Source organism: Ostrinia nubilalis, chromosome 26, assembly GCF_963855985.1.
Source record: "Ostrinia nubilalis chromosome 26, ilOstNubi1.1, whole genome shotgun sequence".
Taxonomy (NCBI): Eukaryota; Metazoa; Arthropoda; class Insecta; order Lepidoptera; family Crambidae; genus Ostrinia; species Ostrinia nubilalis.
In genome coordinates this window covers 7994749-8018352 of record NC_087113.1, presented here as the reverse complement: position 1 = coordinate 8018352, position 23604 = coordinate 7994749, and the positions used below count along the sequence as shown (strand labels likewise).

The window sequence follows — 23604 nt, the reverse complement described above, 5'->3', positions numbered from 1 at the left end:
TTCAATGGATGTCAAATACATTTCAAACAATTTTAGACTTTAACTGCTTGACATTAAGGCCCTTTCACTCTATCCATTGAAATTCCGATCCAATACAAGCGTTATTCACAGTAAATAAAAAACTTGCCAAAGCAAAACCAACCTTCTGCTCGTTGTTGATAGAGGGCACATTGTCGTAATGCCTTTCCGTGGGCGCTTCCTTCAAAAACTGATCCAGATAGCTCATTTGTGAAGGAGGCCGATCCAAGACTGAAACGAAAAAAGATAAATTAGAAATTGGAAGATTATGTGTGAGTGTTGAGTTTTGGTTAAGTGTATAAATGAGTGAGGTGTACCGTACCACGAGGATAAGTGATTATAATTTGGGAAAAATATTGTTGTATTTCGCGGATAGCAGTTTTTAGGTCTCAATGACGGTCTTTAGGACCGGTGTTTTAATTCAACAATTCAACAGGGTACAAAGTGAACTATGTATGTCGATTTAAATTTATTTTTTAATTTGTAATACATTTTTTTTCTTTTTTTTGCACTAAATTGTACCAATATCTTTTAAAAGATTTTAATTGAGTATGTATTTTTTAATAAAAGAAGAATACACGTCAAAAATATGAGATACGGTACACTGGTGAATATGTGTGTTTTGGATGTGTGCATTAATATGTGTATTGAATAAAAAGGAACATAAACCAATCCCAACCGAAACCAAACGTCACAAAACGATGATACAAATACAAATCGTGAAAGTGAATACACATTACAATTTAGTCAAATGAAAAAGCGCTTTGATACCAACAAAATAAGACTACATTTAGTCTGTTTTTAATAATTTTAGCACTTTTGCACCCGACTGCACATAAAGCACAGTTTAGTCAAGAAAAAAACCGGGAATATGACATGCACAATGGACTTATGGCTTAGTTACACTATGCGCGAAAGTGATCTAATTGGATCAATTTCGCTAATAGTGTAACTACGCCATTAGGATGCCGCGTGAGCTGAGAAAAGTGTACGAATTGCATCAACCGAGTATAGATCTAACATACATGAGAATACAGTGTATATTTCATTGACCTGAGCCGACATATTGATTTACGTGAGCAGTCTATCGACTTAATCTGTGTAGATGAAATATACACTTTACGTCCACGGAATTAGAGCTTTATTTCCTTTGCTCTGTACCCAGCGTACGCGCATCCTAACACAAGACGACTTACTATGCCCCGCGCCTTGAGCCAACATACACACTGGCTATGTGATAAATACTATTGCAATGTATAAATACCAGAACATTGTAAATAAGTATACAGAAAATAAAAGCGTCTTTTATAAGGAGATGGATACGAATAATATTTTGTGAAAATCAATAATCATTTGGCTTGTGTATTTAAAATTACCTCTATTTTGAAATAATTAAACATTTTAATTACTAACCATAAATTAAATAGTAATATGGAATAATCGTTTGTATTTGCATGGATGTTGACTCACGTCTAAAGGATAACGAAATTGATATAAAATTGATTACATTAAACTGTATTAGTCAAAATATTTCTTGCAATCCACGAGCGCCACCATAATTAAACTCAAAAACTAAAGTTTAACCGCTAAAACTCGGTATACTGCTATGTTAGCTACACTATAGGATACCGATTTGCGCTCACTAGATGGCGCCTTCGATCTAGCATCAGAGGCGTCAATTCGTGAACACAAAATACGGTAACCCTCAATTGACTTTCACGCGAATGTTTACGTTTTATACGCAACTTTTTGTTTGTATAATAAAATAAATAACATCTCGAGGCATCGTTTTTTGAAATCCCAACGTTTCGTCAATGACTATACACAGCATATCTTGGCAACGTCTAACCACAAAAGTGGCTCCCTCTACCGTCAAAATCAGACGCTCGCAAACCGCAAGAAACAAACCTATGTGATACAAACAAGTGTTAACGAAAACCATGTCGCTTAGCGTTATGTGGTGTTATGTGGACGTTTTAAGGAATATCTTCAAGGATGTACAGGATCACACAGTCGCGGCGATCGGAAGACGAGTGGCCGATTCCGTATCCACGCCACCGCAACAAGCGCAAGCAAAAGCGAAGCGGAATATAATTTTGCCTGATTGGTAGCGAACATCAGTGTTTTGGGGTTTTATTAAAAACTTTCTAAATTATAACAAATCACACGATACTGTCCGTCATTTAACGAGAGATATTAATCACGAAACGCAGTTTACACAGCCCATTTAATGTCATGAGAATCATCATCGTCATCGGTTATTTAGACTCCACTGCAGGAGGACGAACCTCTGCCATTTAACAAAGGCCAGACGAGTTGGAAAGTCAAAACGATAACCCGAATTATTAAAAAAAAAAGATATTTGACAGTACTGTCAATTGCTAATATAGATGACCCACGCTGAACTGTCCCACCAAACTCAATGACAGGGGGGCGCTACCATCGTTCGACTATATGGTTTCCAACATGGCAAAAATCAGAACCAGCGATCCGGTATTGACGGTGGCGCCCCACTGTCAATGTCATGCATAGGACAGTTCATTATTTTGGTACTGTATTATTGCTCGCTCTTTTTATGGATTCTTTTGAATAAATTTCTTAATAAGCAGAGCATACAATGGATATAATTAAATTTATTTAAGTACTAAGATGAGTTTTTAGTAATTTCATGGATCCATCTTTTTTGATTACTTTAATAAGATACTTATTTACACTTTAGTACTGTCACTTCATTAGCAAACCCACAAAACAGTGATATCGCATTATTTAATGAAAATAATAAATTTTTCCTTGACACTTGCTCGTATTTACAATAAAATGGTACAGATAACTAAAATTAAAACTAAAAAACGCAGCACAAGTACGGGAAGTAAATCAAACTTACACCTTTAAGTTGTTTTTGCATTGACTGCTGTTATATCAAATTCAAATCCACACTAATACGAAAGTTTCCTTGTCTGTATGTTTGTTACATTTTCACACGTCAACCACTGAACCGATTTAGATGAAATTTGGTTCAGATAAGGTTTGGGATAGATCATCATTTTTGGAAAGGGGACACGCACACGATTAATATTCTGTAGTAATTGACCAAATTTCTTCTTGTGTTGAATAATGAATATAGTCCAGTCATTTGGTAGTTTTACCTGAAAACTGCAGGTAATTTGTACCAAATGACTGGACTAATAGACCATTTATTGAGAAAGGCTTTGGGCAATATAACATCACCCTACACCCTATAAAAAAACGGGAAAAATTATTAAAACTATTTTCACGCGTACGAAGTTGCGGGCACAGCTAAAGCCCGGTCTGTGAGCACGTAGAATTTTGTCCAATGACTATTGCTGTTGCGACTGTGCGACGGGCGCCTGCAGTGAGTGTGCGAGCGCGACAGCAACATAATTACGCGCGAGCGATAAGGATGGGAAGCTTGGGGTCATTGTACAAAATTCTACGTGCCCGCAGACCAGACTATAGTCAAAGATATAACAACAATCATTGCCAGGACAAACAATGCACAATCACATACGATAAATCTACTTCTATTATCTATTATATTGCAACGAACCATTCTCTTCTTTGCCGCTCCAGTACGTCGACGACTTGGCCGATCCCTGCCTCGCTGCTTGCGCATAACTTACGACTTTAATTGTGTGGATTTAAGGTTCAAATTACAAATAAACATGGGTTTAGTATTATTTTCACATTTTTGATTCCATTCAAATTATTTACTATTGTATAAACGGTATGTAGCAATGAAATGCATTAAGCTCGATTTAATAAAAATACTAATGTTATCTAGGTCTAGCTTAAGTGAGTCAGTGACAGATGTATGGGAGCGGCACGGGAGAGTGTTTTTGTGACAGTTGAACGTCAGCGAAACTTCAGATCTCTTTCAGATTTGTATGATCTGATCTGTCACATCATAATTATGTCAGTTACTCCTCCCGTGCCACTCCCATACCTTAGGCACTGACTCAGTTAATCGCTATACCTATAATAATCATTGATTGTTATCAATGTGGTTTAAAATCAATCAAAAAAATTTCAACCCATATACTATAGTCGGGAGTCGAGTCACACACAAATAAAATAAAAGTAAATAAATAATAACAACATATTACAACAGAACTTTAATAAATTATGTACAAGTCATCCGACACAGTATTACACCGTTAAGTACAACATAATATCTTACTGCAAGACAAAAAACATAAATGCAGAGTAAATGTGTCGATAGTAACTTAAATACAGTAAATGAAAAGAAAGTTATAAATTTTAAAACTATGGGCTCTTTACAGTGAATCGTGTTTTTGGTTGATCACTTTAAGCCATTATAATGAGACTCGTGTTATAGCCCGACCAGGAACATAAAAACCCTCGCCATGTTGCGGAAAACTAATGGTACTAATTTCTTTTAATGGCAACAGTAACTGAAAACTTCATCGACATGTCATCTTGCATGTCAATAAATTGCTGTCAAAGTGTAAACAAACTTTATTTTAAATGCGTGCAATTGATTTTGTGAATTAAATCGTTAAAAACTTCACAATGTGTTAAAGTATTTGTCGAAGAGAAATACTAAGGGTTCGAACAATATTTTCATTGAATAATGTTTCCGACAAAGGTTGTCAAATTGACTGACATGTTTAGCGTGTAGTACAGTCCACTATGAAAAGTAGCTGTGGTTTGTTTCAACTACCTATTTTAAAGTTTTTTGTCACTTTGTAAGTGTTGAATTTTCTGGAATAATTGGGAAAGAAGTACCGAGTTTGAAGCCTTCATGAGCAGACATTGCAGTTGAATATTCAAGTTCTGAATTTGATTATTGATGAATAATAAAATAAATCCTCGATTGATGGTTTCATTTAATTTATTTAAACCAGGTCACCTATAATATAATCTTTTTTCGTTAATTTATGAAAATATCAAATTAGCCCGTAATCCTGAATCCTGATACATAAAGTTAGCCTATTAATTTAACACAGGTACGACTGTACTCAGTGTTGCACTATCAAATGCAATTGACGCGCCTCTATGCCAGGGTTTTTATGTTCCTGGTCAGGCTATACTTATAAAATAATTCTAATTACTAGGTAATAATTAATTGTAGCTTAAGGTGGAACTCAAGTCTTTTAAGTGGCTTGAATCACTTATTTTATTTTATTTATTTTATTTTATTTATTAGGACAACCAACACTTAATTTTAATCTGTTCTTAAAATTGAGTCAAATTTTAAGCGTGGTTTCAGAATACAACTCTAATTTTGTCGAGTTCTGCACAATCGAGTCGAGTCAAGAAATACAGAATGTGTGACGTCGCCGGAAACCTTGTTACGTCATCTGTTAACACGAATTGAAGTGTTACGTCATCTGTTACTTAAATTGCCGTGTTACGTCATCTGTTACTAAAAATTGCCGTGTTACGTCATCTGTTACTACAAATTGACGTGCTACGTCATTGTTACTACAAATTGACATTAGACACGTGTCACGGGACACTTGTTAAAAGGCATAATAAACGAAGTCTCATCGTTAGCTTATTTTATATTTTTGGGTTAGCTTTTTTTAATTTGTGGATCAAGAGTCTCCAAAATAACTAAGGAACACGCCATTTTGATACTGCTTGATCTAGCTGCCTTGTCTATTTATTGGAAGTGTTTTTTTTTTAATTAAATTGTACTTTATGTTTATTAGACCAGTGCTAGAAACCATAGTTTTAAAATTTATTGATACAGAACTCATTGAGATTCGATATCTGATCTAAATAGAGAACTTAAACCTATCTAAAATAATAAATAAATTCTGCATTGTGTTGTCAATTTAATATTTTAAGGGCAACATACAATTCATTATTAATAATAAATAAAGTTTAAATAAATCTTAAAAACAGTGGAGTTTGTGTAAGGAATGTCTAACATTATACTACCCTCACATTCTTTCTCTAAGTTTTAAAAGAGGACTTCACCAACAGTTGCCATTTTTATTATAGGAATATTTTAAAATTAAGGGAATCTAGTGAGTCAAATAAAATATTTATAAGAATGAATTAACTTAAGAGAAATAAAATAAATGTCAGCCCTTTAATACTTACTCGAATTTGATTGATTTCAGACGCATAAAACACACATAAGTAAAAGTATTGCAAAATAATGATTTGTACATTACCCTTAATACCAATTCGAGGTGAATGACTAGTTCGACCGTAACTTATAAAATTTTAAAATAAAATATAATTTAAAAATCAATTATCTTTGGCAAATCTTTTCGACTAGACTAAATTTCAAGGACTAGAAAAAACTATCGCGCACACCTTTGGTGTATTTCTACCAATTTCCGAACTTAAAAAGTTCATTAAAAATTAAAGCGAATTTAATATCAATATTTAAAACATTTTGTATAATATTTACAGTTGCATTTATTCTATGGTCTCAACATTATTTTTACAGTTGGTATAAAATAAAATCTTAGGTTGAAAAGGTGAAAATAAGCAATCAGTTCAATAAACCCATATACAAAAGTGAAATGTTGGGACTATAGAAACAAAATTAATCGTATATTTGATGGTATACAAGAATCGCCACGCCCCATAAACATGACGTCACGCCTATGAACAACGGGATGTACGGTCTTAGCCACGCGCGAACTGGCATCAAAAACACAATGCAGAAAAAAACAAAAAAGAGAAAAAACAAAAATAGAACGCGTCAAACGCGGTTTAAATAAATGCCACAGATAATACATGATCGTTGCGTCACGGGTAACAAAAACGACGTTCGGAATTCAACAGCCAATCATCACAACACAAGTGATATTCCAAATTTAAAACAGCCAATATTCACATCACAGTTCGGATTTTCACACACGATTTAGAGTCCATAGAGTATGGCATCCGTTGACCATAGAGTTTATTTTCGTTTTTTCCGTCGCGGACGACGTTGGACTTTGTGATGGGAGCCCAAGTTTCCATGATATTGGGGCGGACGGTGCCATACGGCGTTCGTTTATGGGATGGGAATGTGCGGTAACATGTAACGAAAACAAAAAGAAATGGTGCACTAAATAAACATATTATAGATTGTGTGTATATGTGAAATATATAAATAATTAGTAAAATATTAATAAATACATATAAATATAAGAACAAAATAAAAACACATCTTTTGTGACCTAGCAGTTGATTTCAACTGCTACAGTGCTAAAAGCATTGGGTCTCTTGTGTTCAAAATGTAAAATTAAGACCTTTTAAATTATTAAAAGAAAGAAAGAATATCGTTTGTGAGCCCGTAAGAAAACGTATGGAAAAAAATATCGCGTGTGGAAGTTAGGCTGAGTCCGCACTACGGTTTTTTCCCGCACGCGGTAAACCGCCAAACTGCGAAACTGCCCGAAACGTATACGCGGGAAAAAGCCGCAGTGCGGACGCTTATTTGGTTTTACTTGGTTATAAAATCCCGTGGTTAAAAACGGTTTAGCCGTAGTGCGGACTCGGCCTTAATACTTAGGTTTCGTAACTGAGGTATACCAACGGGATCCTTTTAATATGCTTTCCTTGTCTGTCTTATCATCTCAGTTCACCTCTCACGCTCTAGCACTTGCCCTAACGCGTATGTGTGAGTAATATAGCGTGGCATACTCACAGGAGCTGGCGGGCTGGTGCGGCGCGTCGAGGCGCGCTTGCATGTCGCGGATATGTTGCTCCTTGTGCTTCATATCGCGCGCTAAAGAGTCCAGCCTCTGGCGGGTCTCCATCAGCTCCCTGCGGGTAGCGGATGTCATTATTTATTTACTCAGAATTCATACAGTTATACAAATTAATAACCAGCTTTTCGCCTGCGCACAGTGTGTTATGGGACTGTATAATCAGACATTCTCATTGATTTGATGAAACGTATAGAGCTCAGTTATACAAACATGATAGTAAAACTCCCGTTTGAAAATTCCACGTAGTTTTCGCGGTATGAAAATTCAAAGTTACCTATGTTTTAACTTCAAAATTATGCAAAAATATTCTCACTCGTTAACTTATAACATTTAATTCAGAATTGTTATAATACTTCATAGAGCTCTTAAAACTACACGTAATAAGCGTATTAAGTGCTTCGTGAACGCATTCAGTTAATTAGGAAAAATGATTTTAGTGATTTTTGTTTTTATTTTTTTTCTCAATTATACCTTAATATATGCAAACATTTTTAATTGCAAGATATAGTCTGGTATTTAATCTAATTGTATTAATAAAATCAGCTTTAAACTCCGTGATATATTTGAGAAAAAACATAAAACGTCTTAGTAAAATTTTTACGCGTCTAGGGTCGACAATTTTGGAAGGAATAATTCATGTCTAAAAAGTTTCAAATCCCGCCTGTTATGTGTATAGTGTTGAAGGTTCTAAAAAGTCACATTCACATTGTTTTTAACCGACTTCAAAAAAAGGAGGAGGTTCTCAAGTCGAGTCTTTTTTCTTTTTTAACACTCTTATATTAACTTAAGTTGTATGTAAGTAACTAACTAAAAAAGTATGTAAACAAATCTAGGAAGTCGAATTTAGCCTACCTTTAATAATTTTCTCATCGATTTGAAACCTAATGTAAATCGAATGTCAATACAATAATTTGGTACAATCGAGCTGATGATATTTAAACATCCAAAAGAAATATTGCTATTAAAAAGTGATGGGAAATTTACAATGAAGAATGTTCACTAATTTTGTTTTTTAGCTTTCTGTATTCTCTGTTAAAAATAAAAAATACACGTGAAAGAATTATTTCGATACGTCCATTAGTTTCCATGATATTGAATTTTAAAGGTGCGGGCGGCGGCCGGCCCGCCATTTTCTACGCGTGACGTCATATTACAGTGACTGGCTCAAATTTGTATGGGTGGAATCTTGCAAGCTGAATTAAGACCCACTTCCGGACAACCGATTAAGCTGAAATTTCGCATACACATGTAATTTGGATGACCATGCAATATTATGATGACATGGAGCTGATCTGATGATAGAGCTGGAAGGTGGCCATAGGAACTCCATTATAAAACGACTTAACTCCATCGAGTTTGGGCTCGTTCGTTTTGTATTGACGAGTACTTCAATTCTAAATAGTAATCAGGGTCTGATGATGGAGCTGGAAGGTACTTCGCAATAAAACGACACAATCGCATCAAGTTTGGGTTTGGTTCAATTTTAATTTCTGTGATGGGTCTGGGTGTTAATATGTATAATATGTATGTATTTCCAAAAAAAAAATTATTTAAGTATGTTTATATCCGTTGTCTAGTGAGCGGACACTGTGAATGTACGTCACGCGGGGTCACGTGACCGTCGGCGGCACTCGATATTTAAGCGAACTTTGAATGCCTATAAAATCATAACTACTTGGTATTTTTGAATGAAATAAAATCCAATGTATTTGTATATGTTAAAGCTTAACTGTAACAAAGGTTTCAAGTGATTTTGCATACCTAGTAACATTCTCAATTCTATATGGCGCATATTTTCAATTTGATTTTCCTCAAATATATCACGGAATTTAAAGTTGATTTTTTTTTATACAATTAGATTAAATATCAAACTATATCTTGCAATTAAAAATGTTTGCATATATTAAGGTATAATTGAGAAAAAAAATAAAAACAAAAATCACAAAAATCATTTTTCCTAATTAACTGAATGCGTTTACGAAGCACTTAATACGCTTATTACGTGTAGTTTTAAGAGCTCTATGAAGTATTATAACAATTCTGAATTAAATGTAATTAGTTAACGAGTGAGAATATTTTTGCATAATTTTGAAGTAAAAAAATAGGTAACTTTGAATTTTTATACCGCGTAAACTACTTGGAATTTTCAAACGGGAGTTTTACTATCATGTTTCTATAACTGAGCTCTATACGGTTCATCAAATAAATGAGAATGTCCGATTATACAGTCTCATAACATACTGTGCTGCGTGAGCTTCATGTTATTATTAGTTCCTGCAGAATAGAATAAAACCAATCCTGAAAATGTCGTCAAAGGCGACTAAGGGATAAATATGCGAACATCAGGCCTCCTCAACTCGTCTGGCTAGCGTAGGGAGGATAGGCCAAATTCTCCCTTTGTATCATCAGTATTTCAGCCACAGGACGTCCACTGAGGAACATAGACCTCCAACAATGATATCCAAATTGACCGGTTGGTAGCGGCAAGCGGCAAAAATATGGGGCAAATATGGTCCTTCGAGCCGGATCCCAGACGTTTAAGTAAGGAATGAGTATCAGTCACCGTTGTCACGATCGAACCGCACCCGATACATGTGGCCCGGGCACCGGGTGTCTATGGGCGACGGTAATCACTTACCATCAGGTGATCCGTCCGCTCGTTTGCATCCTGTCACATAAAAAAAGAGAGGTTGAGGCTCTCCACAGGGTGAGACTGCAGCGTGAGGCTCTCCACCTTTCCTGATGATGATGATGATGATGACGGTGACGGGGACTGACCTCTGGCTGGCCAACAGCAGCTGCTTGGCCTGGGTCTCGGAATGAAGCGACTTGCAGCGTGAGGATCTCCACCTGTCCTGATGATGATGAGATGATGGTGGTGATGGGGACTGACCTCTGGCTAGCCAGTAGCTCGGCTCGCGTGCGGCTCAGCTCCTCGCCAACAGCCTGCTTGGCCTGGATCTCGGAGTGGAGCGACGACTGCAGCGTGAGGCTCTCCACCTGTCCTGGTGATGATGATGATGATGATGATGATGATGATGATGATGGTGATGGGGACTGACCTCTGGCTAGCCAGTAGCTCGGCTCGCGTGTGGCTGAGCTCCTCGCCAACAGCCTGCTTGGCCTGGATCTCTGAGTGGAGCGACGACTGCAGCGTGGGGATCTCCATCTGTCCTGATGATGATGATGATGATGATGGGGACTGACTTCTGGCTGGCAGCGTGAGGCTCTCCACATGGTGAGACTGCAGCGTGAGGCTCTCCACAGGGTGAGACTGCAGCGTGAGGCTCTCCACAGGGTGAGACTGCAGCGTGAGGCTCTCCACATGGTGAGACTGCAGCGTGAGGCTCTCCACATGGTGAGACTGCAGCGTGAGGCTCTCCACAGGGTGAGACTGCAGCGTGAGGCTCTCCACAGGGTGAGACTGCAGCGTGAGGCTCCCCACAGGGTGAGACTGCAGCGTGAGGCTCCCCACAGGGTGAGACTGCAGCGTGAGGCTCCCCACAGGGTGAGACTGCAGCGTAAGGCTCTCCACAGGGTGAGACTGCAGCGTGAGGCTCTCCACAGGGTGATACTGCAGCGTCCTGATGATGATGATGATGATGATGGTGACGGGGACTGACCTCTGGCTAGCCAGTAGCTCGGCTCGCGTGCGGCTGAGCTCCTCGCCAACAGCCTGCTTGGCCTGGATCTCGGAGTGGAGCGACTGCAGCGTGAGGCTCCCCACAGGGTGAGAGCGACTGCAGCTTGAGGCTCTCCACCTGTCCTGATGATGGTGATGGGGACTGACCTCTGGCTAGCCAGTAGCTCGGCGCGCGTGCGGCTGAGCTCCTCGCCAACAGCCTGCTTGGCCTGGATCTCGGAGTGGAGCGACTGCAGCGTGAGGCTCCCCACAGGGTGAGAGCGACTGCAGCTTGAGGCTCTCCACCTGTCCTGATGATGGTGATGGGGACTGACCTCTGGCTAGCCAGTAGCTCGGCTCGCGTGCGGCTGAGCTCCTCGCCAACAGCCTGCTTGGCCTGGATCTCGGAGTGGAGCGACGACTGCAGCGTGAGGCTCTCCACCTGGTGATGATGATGATGATGATGATGGTGATGGGGACTGACCTCTGGCTAGCCAGTAGCTCGGCTCGCGTGCGGCTCAGCTCCTCGCCAACAGCCTGCTTGGCCTGGATCTCTGAGTGGAGCGACGACTGCAGCGTGAGGATCTCCATCTTGTCCAGTTTCTGGGAACGACGGTTCCGCCAGCCGCCCGGTGCGGCGCCCGGAGGCGACGATGGCGCCATGCCACGGGATGCACTCGCTGCAACACAGATAAATGTTTCTTTAACTACACACATCGCTATAACATTCGGGTGACAACGTAGTGAAGTCTTTTGACTATGTAAAAAAAAAAAAAACAAAGTACACGCGAATAGCATGCACATAAATCGCGATAGCGCGAGTCTTCGGGCTTTTTCATGTCAAATTATACACTTTTCTTCGCTCTACAAGTGGACTTTTCTTGCATCTAGTATGAGATTTATTACTAAAGAGAAGGGAATCAAAAATCGTAGCTTGATAGAACTGTTGAGAGCAGGAGACGAAGGATCGTACGCGTTGAAACAGATTATGTTATATGTATCGTAAAAACTCACTCATAAAATATCACCCATTTATTAACTACATCATTAAGGGCCGATTTTTCAATCTTCAGATAAACAGTCAGATAGTGTTTATTTGACAGATAACAAAATATTGCATTTTTCAATCGTCAAATAGGCTCTATTTGACGAATAACGACCGTATCTGAGGAATAAATGTATTTGCCTCTTTGATGGCCAGATAAACGTTTATTCATTAGATAAGTCAAGGTTTCATTGACGTTTATTTTAAGGTTATTTTTTGTTATTAAACTGTTATCAATATAATGGATATTTTCGACACTATTGACGACCTGGCAATTGAAGAAGAGGCTATTTATTATGAATATTTAAACCCTCCTGAAAGAAAAACACGAGTTGTCAGACCAAGGCCCGATCACTTTACTATGTGGGATTCCAAAGAATTTCATCGTCGATTCAGGCTTTTAAAAGAAACTGTAATTTATTTGCTTTCCCTGGTAAACGATAAAATCAAACACGAAACAGAAAGGTAAGTTGTAGATAGTTTTTACAATAAATACTACTTATAAATTATGTACCTACCTACCTAGGTCCCAATGTAATATCATACATACTAATGACTTAATTTATTTTTCAGGAATCAGTGTATATCACCCATGATGCAACTACTTATTTCGCTACGATTTTATGCCACTGGGAGTTTCTATATCACTGTTGGAGATTTTGGTGGCATTCATAGCTCCACTATGTGCCATATAATAAAAAAAGTTACACAAGCTATAGCAACTTTGAGGCCAACATTCATTCAATTGCCAAGAGGCAGTGAAGCAATAAGAAAAACCCAGGAAGAATTTTATAAAATAGCTAGATTCCCTAGAGTGATTTCAGCCATAGATGGCACCCACATTAGGATTCAATCGCCTGGTGGAAACACAGCAGAGGTATTTAGAAATAGGAAAGGCTTTTTCTCATTTAATGTCCAAGCAATGTGTTCGTCAGATTTGATATTTCAAGACATAGTAGCTCGTTGGCCTGGCTCGAGCCATGACAGTATGATATTTGCAAATTCATCGGCAAAATTCCATTTTGAGAATGGTGAATTTGGCAATGGCATTGTACTTGGTGATAGTGGTTATGAACAAACCAATTACCTATTGATTCCTTTTCAAAACCCAAATACGCCAGCTCAGAGTTTGTATAATGAATCACAAATAAGAACAAGGAATGTAATAGAGAGATGTTTTGGTGTATGGAAGCGACGCTTCCCAGTGTTAGGCATTGGATTAAGATGTAAGTTGCCACTTGCTCAAGATGTAATTGTAGCCTGTGCAATATTGCACAACTTAGCAAGAATGAAAAATGAAGAGGAACCACCAAACGATCCAGAAGTACACATTCCACCACCACCAATATTTGACCCCATCATTGCCAATCCCACTGGACAAGAAAGGTACTTAACTAGAAATATAGTGTTAGAATATTTTAATTCCTTGGATAATAGTAATAATTAAATAAAAACATTTTTACTGTAAACAATTTTTTATTTCTTCTTTATTAATGAATATTTTTATTTTAATAATAATTATAATTAGGTAGGAACTTAAACCGTACAGAAATATGCAATATTATAATGACTGTCTAGGTAAGCATGGGTATCCCTATACCATGTCATTTAAAACGGGTCCGCTACTGTTATTTTTTAATTGTAGTACAAGCAATTCATGAATTTTTTGCTTTCTTGCCTCATCATTAGCAAGATGCAACATTTTCAGTCTGTGTTCATCTTCTGTGAACTGATGTTGCTGCCTTGTTGTTTCGATTTGCAGCTGTACGAGTTCCAATCGGGCTGCACTTAACTTATCCAGTCTGCCAGTTACACTCGCTTTGGAGACTTTGTCTATTTTTATAATATTTGACATCTTTGTTTTGAGATCCTTTGGATGCCAATTTACCCATTTGTTTTCTGAAAGCAAAAGTTTTAAAACATCAAACTACACATTAAATAATATTATGTTATTTATTTATTATCAATATCACATTAATGACCTTTGGGTCTTGCGGCTTTGGACTCTGTCTGCTCTATAAGGGATTAAGACATGATAATGTATGTATGTAATAGTATGTATGTACAAGTCTATTATTTACTTCCTACAGAGACTATTGTCTGTTAGGCTGTTATTAGCAAAATTATGAACTAGTGTCCATAATTTTGCTAAAAACAGCTTAATGTTTATTTAAAAAAATTAAACAGTAATTACCTTTTTGAGATTCATTGTCTTCTTCTTTATTTATTTCTAGGATAACTGAGTGGTCCATTATATCGTTTATAAATTCATTGCCCTCTACATTTCTTTTCGGGGTCAATGACTGGTCCATATCTAAAATGATAAAAAGTATAATATGAATTAGTTACTTGCAATCATTAATGTGTACCTGTTATTGACAGCTTTATTGTAGATTTTATGTATATTATAAAAACACTGTCCATCCGACTGTCACTAAGCACAACCAGCTCAACTGGAATACTGGATGGTATACCGTACATACCTGGTATTTTGTTAACATTCTCTACATCATTTTGATTTTCACAGTTCATCTCCGTTGCGTCCACACTTTCATCATAGGTTATAGGTACTGAAAAATGTAAGAGACGATAACAGGCATTAATACATTAGGAATTATTCTTATATTTTTTCAAGTCTCGGTCAGAGATTATCTCAACTAATACCTACTCATAATAGTATCACTGTCGTGACGTGCTTCCAACCCTGTGATATTGGTGCAAATACTAAGCACCTTTTCCTCAACGTCGTTGAAATCGGGAGCATTTGATGGTCCTCCTCCAGTTCGGTACATTTCCTGCCGTTGCAGTGAAGACTTTTTCTTGGTAACTTTTTTTATACCTTCATATTTTAATTTTAATGTTTTCCATGTGCGGATACTCGTTGATATACCACACGAATTGAAGGAAGTTTCAATTTTTTTCCATACCGCATCTTTGTCTTTGTTAGTCACTGCATCAGTCTTCTTGTTCTCAATAACTTGTTTGTGTTTGTCTACTAAACTTACAAGCAACTGCACTTCAGCATTATTAAAATTTGCTGCACGTTCTCTCTTTTTTGATTCCATTGCGAATATTGCAATAAAGAGTCAATAATAAAATTTGAAAACCCAACAACAAACAAAATCACGAAAGAAAATACCACGAATGACGAACGTCAATCAAATCACAGATCGTCAAATAAACAAATGTCAAGTCATTTCTGTCTTCTTCTAACACACGTAACAACGTATAAGTGCTTCTCGCTTCGCAGAGGATTGAAGTGAACTTAGCAACTTAAATCCCAGATAGCTGCCGGACCGTTACCTAACCATTGAAAAATACAACTAATGTTATTCGTCCGATAAACAGTCAGATATTTTTATTCGCTAGTTAGTTATTTGTCAAGTTATTCAATGATTGAAAAATCGGCCCTTAGAAAACTAAATCTCACCATGTTTGAGATACTCCAACTCTTCAGTCATCTTAGTCGCGAGCGCTTGCAAGTAGCCTCTAGCCTCTTTCTCGTCTGCCACCCATCGAATTATATCTGCTATCTGTAGGTTAAAAATAGAGCTAGTTTACAATCTAGACATTAATATCCGTACACAAATGAAGAATGATCTGCTTTAGATTTTGCATTCATAAAGATGTCATCCATATACACGAAAATAAAATTGGAACAAATCTCTTGATAGTAGAATAGTATAAACGGCTTAACAGCGATATGAATGCCAAAAGACAACTTCAATATTTTATTTGAGACATCTAATGTGTTGGCGACAGACCTTTTTTATATGCGTTTTTTGTATTTTTTCTTTTGGAATGTTTTTTATATTTTGACGCTTTGTTTTTTTACTTTTTTACTGCAGTTGTTCATTAAACACCATTAGACAAAGACGTGTTTCAATATAGTAAAAGTGAATATCTCCAAATCAATTAAATTTATATAGGTATAGTAACGGGCACACCCGGTGCCCAACAAATGGTCCTTCGCGGTAAGTACTAGCTTATTTACTTTATAGTGTTGCCTTCAATTTTCCCTATTATGCTTACTAGAAGCAAGAGGAAAATGGCTGAGCAAAGTGAGCAACCTACCGCTACTACTATGGAACCAATGAGTTCATGCTCGTCATCGGCTTTGCCGCAATTGCCCCACACGACACAACCATCATCCGCCTCGTGCCCTTCGGGCCGCTCAGGCCGTTCTAGCCGTTCCAGCGCCACCGTGGTGGCGCAGAAGCTCGCGGCGCAGGCCGAGCACGCACGCCGCGTCGCCGAGCTCGAGCGCGCCGTGTTGGAGAAGGAGCGAGTTGCAGCTGAGTTGGAACTGCAAGCCGAACTAGCTGCGATCGATGCGCATAGTGGTTCTAGTAGCCGGTACAGTAGAACAGCTGATTGGGTGGCTTCATGTAACAATGATCCTAATTTGCAGGTGCCTATGCTCGTCAATGACGATGACAAAGAATATGTGCGTAAACCGTCAGTGTCGGTACCCTTGGCGGTACTATTTCCCGGCGCTGCTACCACGGATGCGCCTTCATCGTCAGTGGCTTTCCCAACGCCGCACCAAGGGCAGCCGTCGCTTATTGAGGCAACGAAAAGCGTTGCCGCGCCGGCTACCGTGCGGCCGGAGCCGCCCGCGCCTGCCGGACCTGCCCCAGCTAAGCCGCTACGTCAGCCTCAAGCATTACCTACTAGACATGCACATTACTTAGGTTTAGGTACACATACACAACGCGATTTATGTAACAATTTTAATAAAGTTGCTATTAGCCAGGATACACCTACTGATATACAACAATTAGCTGAAGCCATCACGAGCCTGGCCGCGTCGAAGCAGCAGTCGCCGCGGGTGAGTGACCTAAAGCTTCCTTTGTTTGATGGGCGAATCCAGGACTGGCTACTATTTAAACGTACGTTTGATCTAACCAAAGCTGGGTTTTCTCCGCTAGAAAACCAAGCTCGGCTAAATTTTGCTTTGCGAGGCGTTGCTAGAGACGAAGTAGGCGCGCTTCTAGCCTCTGCGCGAGACCCAGACGTGGTCATGAGCGCCTTGGAGGCTAGATTCGGCCGCCCCGAGCATATTGTGTTGAACGAGATAGCCCAGGTCAAGGCTTTGCCCAGGCTTAGTAGCATTGATGGTGGTAGGGAAATGTGCCAATTTGCCTGTCGAGTCCGCCGGTGCGTAGAAACAATTCGCGTACTCAACCAGGCCGAGTACTTGGCTTCCCCGGAATTGTGTAATACTATCGTGAGTAAACTAAGCGCGCTCTTGCGAGCACGATGGGCAGATTTTGCATTCTCTCGTTGTCATACTAAATACAGGCTCGAACTTCTCGCAGATTTTCTGTCTCATGAAAATGAAATTCATTCAAAATTTGGTTTCATTCCCGACATGAAATTGTCATTGTCAGATAGACCGGTCAGAGAGCAATTGTATGCGGCCTGTACAGATGACATTGACAACGAAGAGAGTTCCTATACGACTAATGATTATTCCTCGGCTAAAAACTCTTTGTCTAAAAAACAGACAACTAAGCCAGCGCCATCTAATTTAGTTGGCGAGAAACAACTTCCTTGCAAATTCTGTCAAAAAAGTAACCACGAATTAGTAGGGTGCAAGGAGTTTCAAGTACTTCATGTGGACGACAGATGGCAGTGGGTAATAGAAAATAAATTTTGTAGAAAATGTTTGCGAAAGGGTTCGCACTTATACAAGCTGTGTAAAGCTAAATGTGACATTCCTACATGCAGTCGTAGTTTTAGCCACCACACTTTGCTTCATTCCCCGATAGCACCGGAGCCTAACAATCTCATTTCGTTGGAGGCGAATGTTGACATTGTTCCTGAACACCCTAAAAATAACGATGTCGCACACGACTCGAGCTCCGACGACGTCGAGGTGGTCGCGCATACAACATCGCAGCAGCATGTGGATGGAGCGGGTCGTCGTCCGCTGCTCAAGGTGATTCCTGTGTCGGTCAGCGGCCCTCTGGGCTCGGCGGACATATATGCTCTCCTCGATGATGGCTCAACGGCTACCATTATCGATTCAAAAGTGACTGAAGACATCGGCGCTGTGGGGCCTAAGGGGAACATTACGGTAAATTGTATAGGTGGGCTTTCTAAAAGTTCGGAAGTCACATTTGTAAATATTAATATAAAAGGTAAACATGGTCAAAAATCTTTCGATATTTCTAATGTTCGTGCCATGCCAAAATTAAATTTAACCAATTGTCAATCGGTGTCGGCGGATGACATTTCGCGCTTTGACTATTTACGTGATTTGACGGAAGAGCTGTGTTACGAACAAGCAAAGCCCGCATTGATCATCGGAGTTGACAACTGGCACTTGAGTGTTCCGCTCGCAGTACGTCACGGTTCTAGGTGTCAGCCGGTTGCCACTCGTACGCCTTTGGGTTGGGTTCTGTATGGATTCTCTTCCAGTAAAACAAAACCGGTTGAATTTGTTAACCATTGCAATTTTGGCGAAAGCGAATCCGTGGAGACACTGATAAAAGAAAATTACAAGCTAGACTCAATTGGAATTGAGAAAAAAGATTATCGTACTAAAAGTCAGGCTCGCGCTTTGGACATTTTGGAAAATACAACTCGGCGTCTTCCCGGAGGTCGCTTTGAAACTGGTCTTTTGTGGCGAGATGACTTAAAAGATGTACCAAATAATTTTGAGATAGCCTTGTCGCGTTTTAAGAGCCTGGAACGGAAATTTCAAAAAGAACCCGAGTTCGCAGAAGCTTACCGTCTGAATATGCAGGCTACTATAGATAAAGGTTACGCGGAAATTTGTACTAAGCCGCCAAGCGGCATCACTTGGTATTTGCCTCATTTCGGAGTCTTTCACCCCCAGAAGCGTAAGTTAAGGATTGTTCACGATGCTGCAGCTAAGTTTCTGGGAATAAGCTTTAACTCTATGCTTCTGTCAGGTCCTGACTTGCTTCAAAATTTAGTCGCGATTCTAATGCGTTTTAGAGAAGGCTGCGTAGCGTTAAACGCGGATATCCGGGAAATGTTCCCTCAGATAAAAATTCGAGAAAACGATCGCGACGCGCAGCGCTTCTTGTGGCGCAGCGACCCTTCTTCACCAATCGAAGTATATAGAATGTCCTCAATGATTTTTGGGGCCACTTCCAGTCCGTGCACTGCACTGTATTTAAAAAATAAAAATGCACTTGATCATCAGCACCTGTATCCTGATGCTGCACAAGCCATTGTAAATAATCATTATATGGATGACTATTTGGGAAGCCTGGACGACGTCGACGGCGCCGCTCGTCTGGCAGCCGATATAGTGAAGGTACATAGCTTAGCTGGCTTTGAGATGAGATCGTGGGTATCTAATAAACCGGAGGCGTTGTCCTTGCTGCCGCCTGAGCTGTGTAACCTTACCACACCACAAGTAGGCTTAGGTCCATCATCTTCCTCATCTAGCGTTTCATCATCATCAGACTGCATTAGAATTTTGGGGTTGTCTTGGAACATTGTAGAAGACAACCTATATTTTCGGATTGACGTGCCCGAGGAAATCTCATCGCCACTTACGAAGAGAGCAGCTCTCTCATTACTAATGCGAGTGTACGATCCTCTTGGGTTTTTAGCTCCGATCGTAGTCCAAGGGCGTATAATGTTCCAAGACTTATGGAGAAAAGGGGTTTCATGGGACGAATCAACTTCTGCTTCTATCGTAGCCAGCTGGTCATCATGGCTTCAAAGGCTCGTTGAAGTTAAAACCTGTTCAATTCCACGTTGGTATCAGGCTTTCCATCATCACCAGAAACCCGACTTGGAGTTGCACGTTTTCGCTGATGCGAGTGAGTATGCATACGCGTGCGTTGCATATTGGCGTTTGAGTCTTGGCAATGACAGCGTTCAACTCACCCTAATTGGTGGGAAAGCTCGACTTGCACCATTAAAGCCTGTGTCTATGCCCAGACTCGAGCTACAAGCTGCCTTGATAGCTGCGAGGTTTGCAAGTTTCATCATTCAAGCTCATAAACATAAACCATGTCGTGTTACCTTTTGGTCCGATTCCATGACAGTGCTTAGATGGTTGCGAAGTGACGCCCGCACTTTTAAACCTTTTGTGGCGCATAGGGTTGGCGAGATTACGGAAATTTCAGACGTTTCTAATTGGCGGTACGTGCCCTCCTCTGATAATGTTGCGGATGACGCCACGCGCCCTAGCACTTCTAAATTCGACACGTCCGCTCGCTGGTTCACCGGACCTTCGTTTCTCTTAGAACCATCATGTCATTGGCCTTGTGAACCGTCGAGTGAGGTCCCATTATCTCGTGATGACGAAGTCAAACGTTCCGCTACATCAGAAATAGTGGGACAAATCAATGTTCAACCGCATGAACTACCTTCACCGGTCGTTGCGGACCATTCAAGGTTTTCTGAATGGTTGCGTTTAGTTCGTAGTACGGCCCGCGTTCAACAATTTATTAATTTGGTTCGGTTGCGTTTAAATTTGAGACGTCAAAATTCTAAATTAACTTTGAAGAAAGAACTCTCAAGAACGAAGAACTTTCATCCTTTGTCGGCGGAGCTTATCGAAGAAGCTGAGAAGAGGCTGTTGTTAAAGAGTCAAATTGACAGCTTCCCTGATGAGTTAATACAACCTGGTCATCTTTCACCTCACTCGAGATTAAAGCATCTTGATATACGTCGTTCATCAGATAGTCTTCTTCGCCTCGTCGGGAGGATTCTCCGTGCTCAAGATGTAGATACGGAGCCTAACCCCATAATCTTGGACGGAAAACATCATATCGTGCAACTCATGATCATGCACTTTCATAAGCGAGCCGCCCACGCTAATAATGAGACCGTCGTAAACCAACTGAGACGTGAATACTTTATCCTTCACCTGAGACCTTCCGTGAAGAAAGCTGCCAGCTCTTGTCTCTACTGCCGAATTAGAAAGGCTCAGCCACTTATACCTCTGACTGGTGACTTACCTGAGGCAAGGCTTGCACATCATCAAAGGCCATTCTCGAATGTGGGGCTTGATTATTTTGGTCCAGTTTCTGTCAGCATCGGAAGAAGAACTGAAAAAAGATACGTCGCGCTGTTCACGTGTTTAACTGTTCGAGCGGTGCATCTAGAAATAGTCGCAAGTCTCACTTCTGATTCCGCTATCATGGCTTTGAGGCGATTTATAGCTAGAAGAGGTACCCCCTCGCTCATCTACTCCGATAATGGGACTGCTTTTGTTGGAACTAACAACAAGCTAACAGAAATATACGACTTCGCTGCTAGCAATAAAATCGTATGGAAGTTTATACCACCAATAACTCCATCGATGGGAGGAGCGTGGGAACGGCTGGTGAGGTCCGTCAAGACTGCGCTATCGGTAACCCTAAAAGAACGATCACCCCGCGAGGAGACGCTGCACACGCTTTTACTGGAAGCAGAAGCGTTGGTCAATTCGCGTCCACTTACTCATGTTCCCGTGGCGCCGCACGAAGATCAGGCCCTAACACCATTCCATTTCCTTATTGGAACAGCCACGAACGAACCAGTCCTGCGTCCTGTTTCAGACACAGACCTTTGGGGACGCACCCAGTGGAAGAAAGGGTTAAGGTTAGCTGACCATTTCTGGAAGCGATGGGTTGATGAGTACCTTCCAACACTCGTACCAAGGCGCAGCATACCCCCGCAGCCAAAGGTTGAGCTGAAAGTTGGCGACCTTGTCCTAATTGGTGATGGAGCTCTTCCTAGAGGAACCTGGCCCCGAGGCAGAGTGACCGCCGTGTGGCCTGGATCAAGGGGAGTCGTCAGATGCGCTGACGTTGCCACGAAAGGAGGCACATTACGTCGCCCCGTCAGGAAGCTGGTGCTGCTGCCGACTGTCGCCTGACTGCTTTATGGTTGCTTCACACCGCGGGGCGCCATGTTGGCGACAGACCTTTTTTATATGCGTTTTTTGTATTTTTTCTTTTGGAATGTTTTTTATATTTTGACGCTTTGTTTTTTTACTTTTTTACTGCAGTTGTTCATTAAACACCATTAGACAAAGACGTGTTTCAATATAGTAAAAGTGAATATCTCCAAATCAATTAAATTTATATAGGTATAGTAACGGGCACACCCGGTGCCCAACATAATGTATTGTTTTCTAAAAACTTTTGACATTAATTTGTCAGTTACAATGTGCTAGTACCCTTTTCACAAGTCAATGGACAAAAAACAGCATTTGAAAATGTGTTACTTTACTCATTTAGATATTGTGTATTAATTTAGCAATAAAACAAACTTAACACACGAGTGTAGTGTTCGAACCTGAATCTCCCAATGCTGCATGGTGTCGCGTTTCGCTCTATACTCTTCCAATTCCATTTCCAACTGCCGCCTTTCCGCATGCCACCGCCTGCCGTTCTCTGCCATCTGTTTATGATATAATTCAAATAGGTAATTCTAATATTACCGCAGGTTCTTTTTCAAAGTTACCACTTTAAGTTCCATTTGAAATTCATTAGTACATCCCTCACAACGTAGCGTAGTCAATAAGGTCACATACTAGCTGCCCTATTTTGTTGATTCTGATGTCAATATACTTAATGTCAATTAGACAATTACTAATTACTGATAAGAGGGCTTAGACCCAGAACAGATGGTGAAACGCAACTGCAACGAAACTGCAACTCTCTGATCATTCTGATGAATGAAACTGAAAGTTTCAAACTGGTCGCGTCGTGTGTGGTCTCTCAACGGACGCTATGGCAGAAACTTAGATGCAACTCAAAAGTAACTAGCAGTTGCAGTTTCGTTGCAGTTGCGTTTCACCGTCTGTTCTGGGCCTTAATGTGACTTTACATCAAACGTCTTCACTAGTGACTGCGTAAAAAAGTGACATTAAGTGTATGACGGATTGTACAGCACCCCTAACTAAAATTTTTATACATATTTTTAACGCAGTTGATGCATTTGATATAAACTCACACTACACCTACAGAATAATATATTTACAACGGGCAGTATGAGATTTTTAATTGATTTTCGACTAACACTAGGGCATAAAGTTCAAAATACACATACCGCGTCCAAGTCTTTGGCCAGTTTCCTGTTCTCGTTAATGAGCATCTGCTTGTCTTCGCTGTCGCTAAGTTGTTCCAGGCGGCGACTTTCCAGTTTTTCCTTTGAAGTTTGCAGCTGAAACAGATTGTTTTTATTAGTTCTTTGGCACAAGAGATATTATAACGGGAAATTAATTCAATATT

General features: G+C 40.0%; 2 protein-coding genes across 2 annotated transcripts in view; both read right to left on the bottom strand.

The window, feature by feature from the left end:
- Positions 1-23604, bottom strand: part of LOC135084438 (serine/threonine-protein kinase MRCK alpha) — a 91468-nt gene that overhangs the window by 36301 nt on the left and 31563 nt on the right. The window contains exons 23-30 of the mRNA XM_063979221.1: positions 23423-23536; positions 22667-22771; positions 15819-15921; positions 11828-12023; positions 7658-7776; positions 6568-6663; positions 3587-3640; positions 143-249 (exon numbers count right to left, since the gene is read on the bottom strand). Coding sequence (XP_063835291.1) covers positions 143-249; positions 3587-3640; positions 6568-6663; positions 7658-7776; positions 11828-12023; positions 15819-15921; positions 22667-22771; positions 23423-23536 — 894 coding nt within the window. The remainder of the gene's footprint in view (positions 1-142; positions 250-3586; positions 3641-6567; positions 6664-7657; positions 7777-11827; positions 12024-15818; positions 15922-22666; positions 22772-23422; positions 23537-23604) is intronic.
- Positions 13881-15518, bottom strand: LOC135084576 (uncharacterized). Its single transcript, XM_063979347.1, has 4 exons — positions 15057-15518; positions 14872-14958; positions 14583-14702; positions 13881-14287 (listed from the first exon to the last, which is right to left on the bottom strand). Exons 1-4 carry the CDS (start codon positions 15451-15453, stop codon positions 13983-13985), a joined length of 909 nt encoding a protein of 302 aa, XP_063835417.1. The 5' UTR covers positions 15454-15518; the 3' UTR covers positions 13881-13982.

Bases quoted from the DNA above. Each gene is read 5' to 3' on its own strand.
- LOC135084576 (XM_063979347.1), bottom strand. From the start codon at position 15,453: ATGGAATCAAAAAAGAGAGAACGTGCAGCAAATTTTAATAATGCTGAA. The intron at 14,703-14,871 runs GTATGTACGGTA...TTATCATTTTAG, and splicing joins GAATGTTAACAAAATACCAG to ATATGGACCAGTCATTGACC. The intron at 14,288-14,582 runs GTAATTACTGTT...TTTTGCTTTCAG, and splicing joins AGACAATGAATCTCAAAAAG to AAAACAAATGGGTAAATTGG.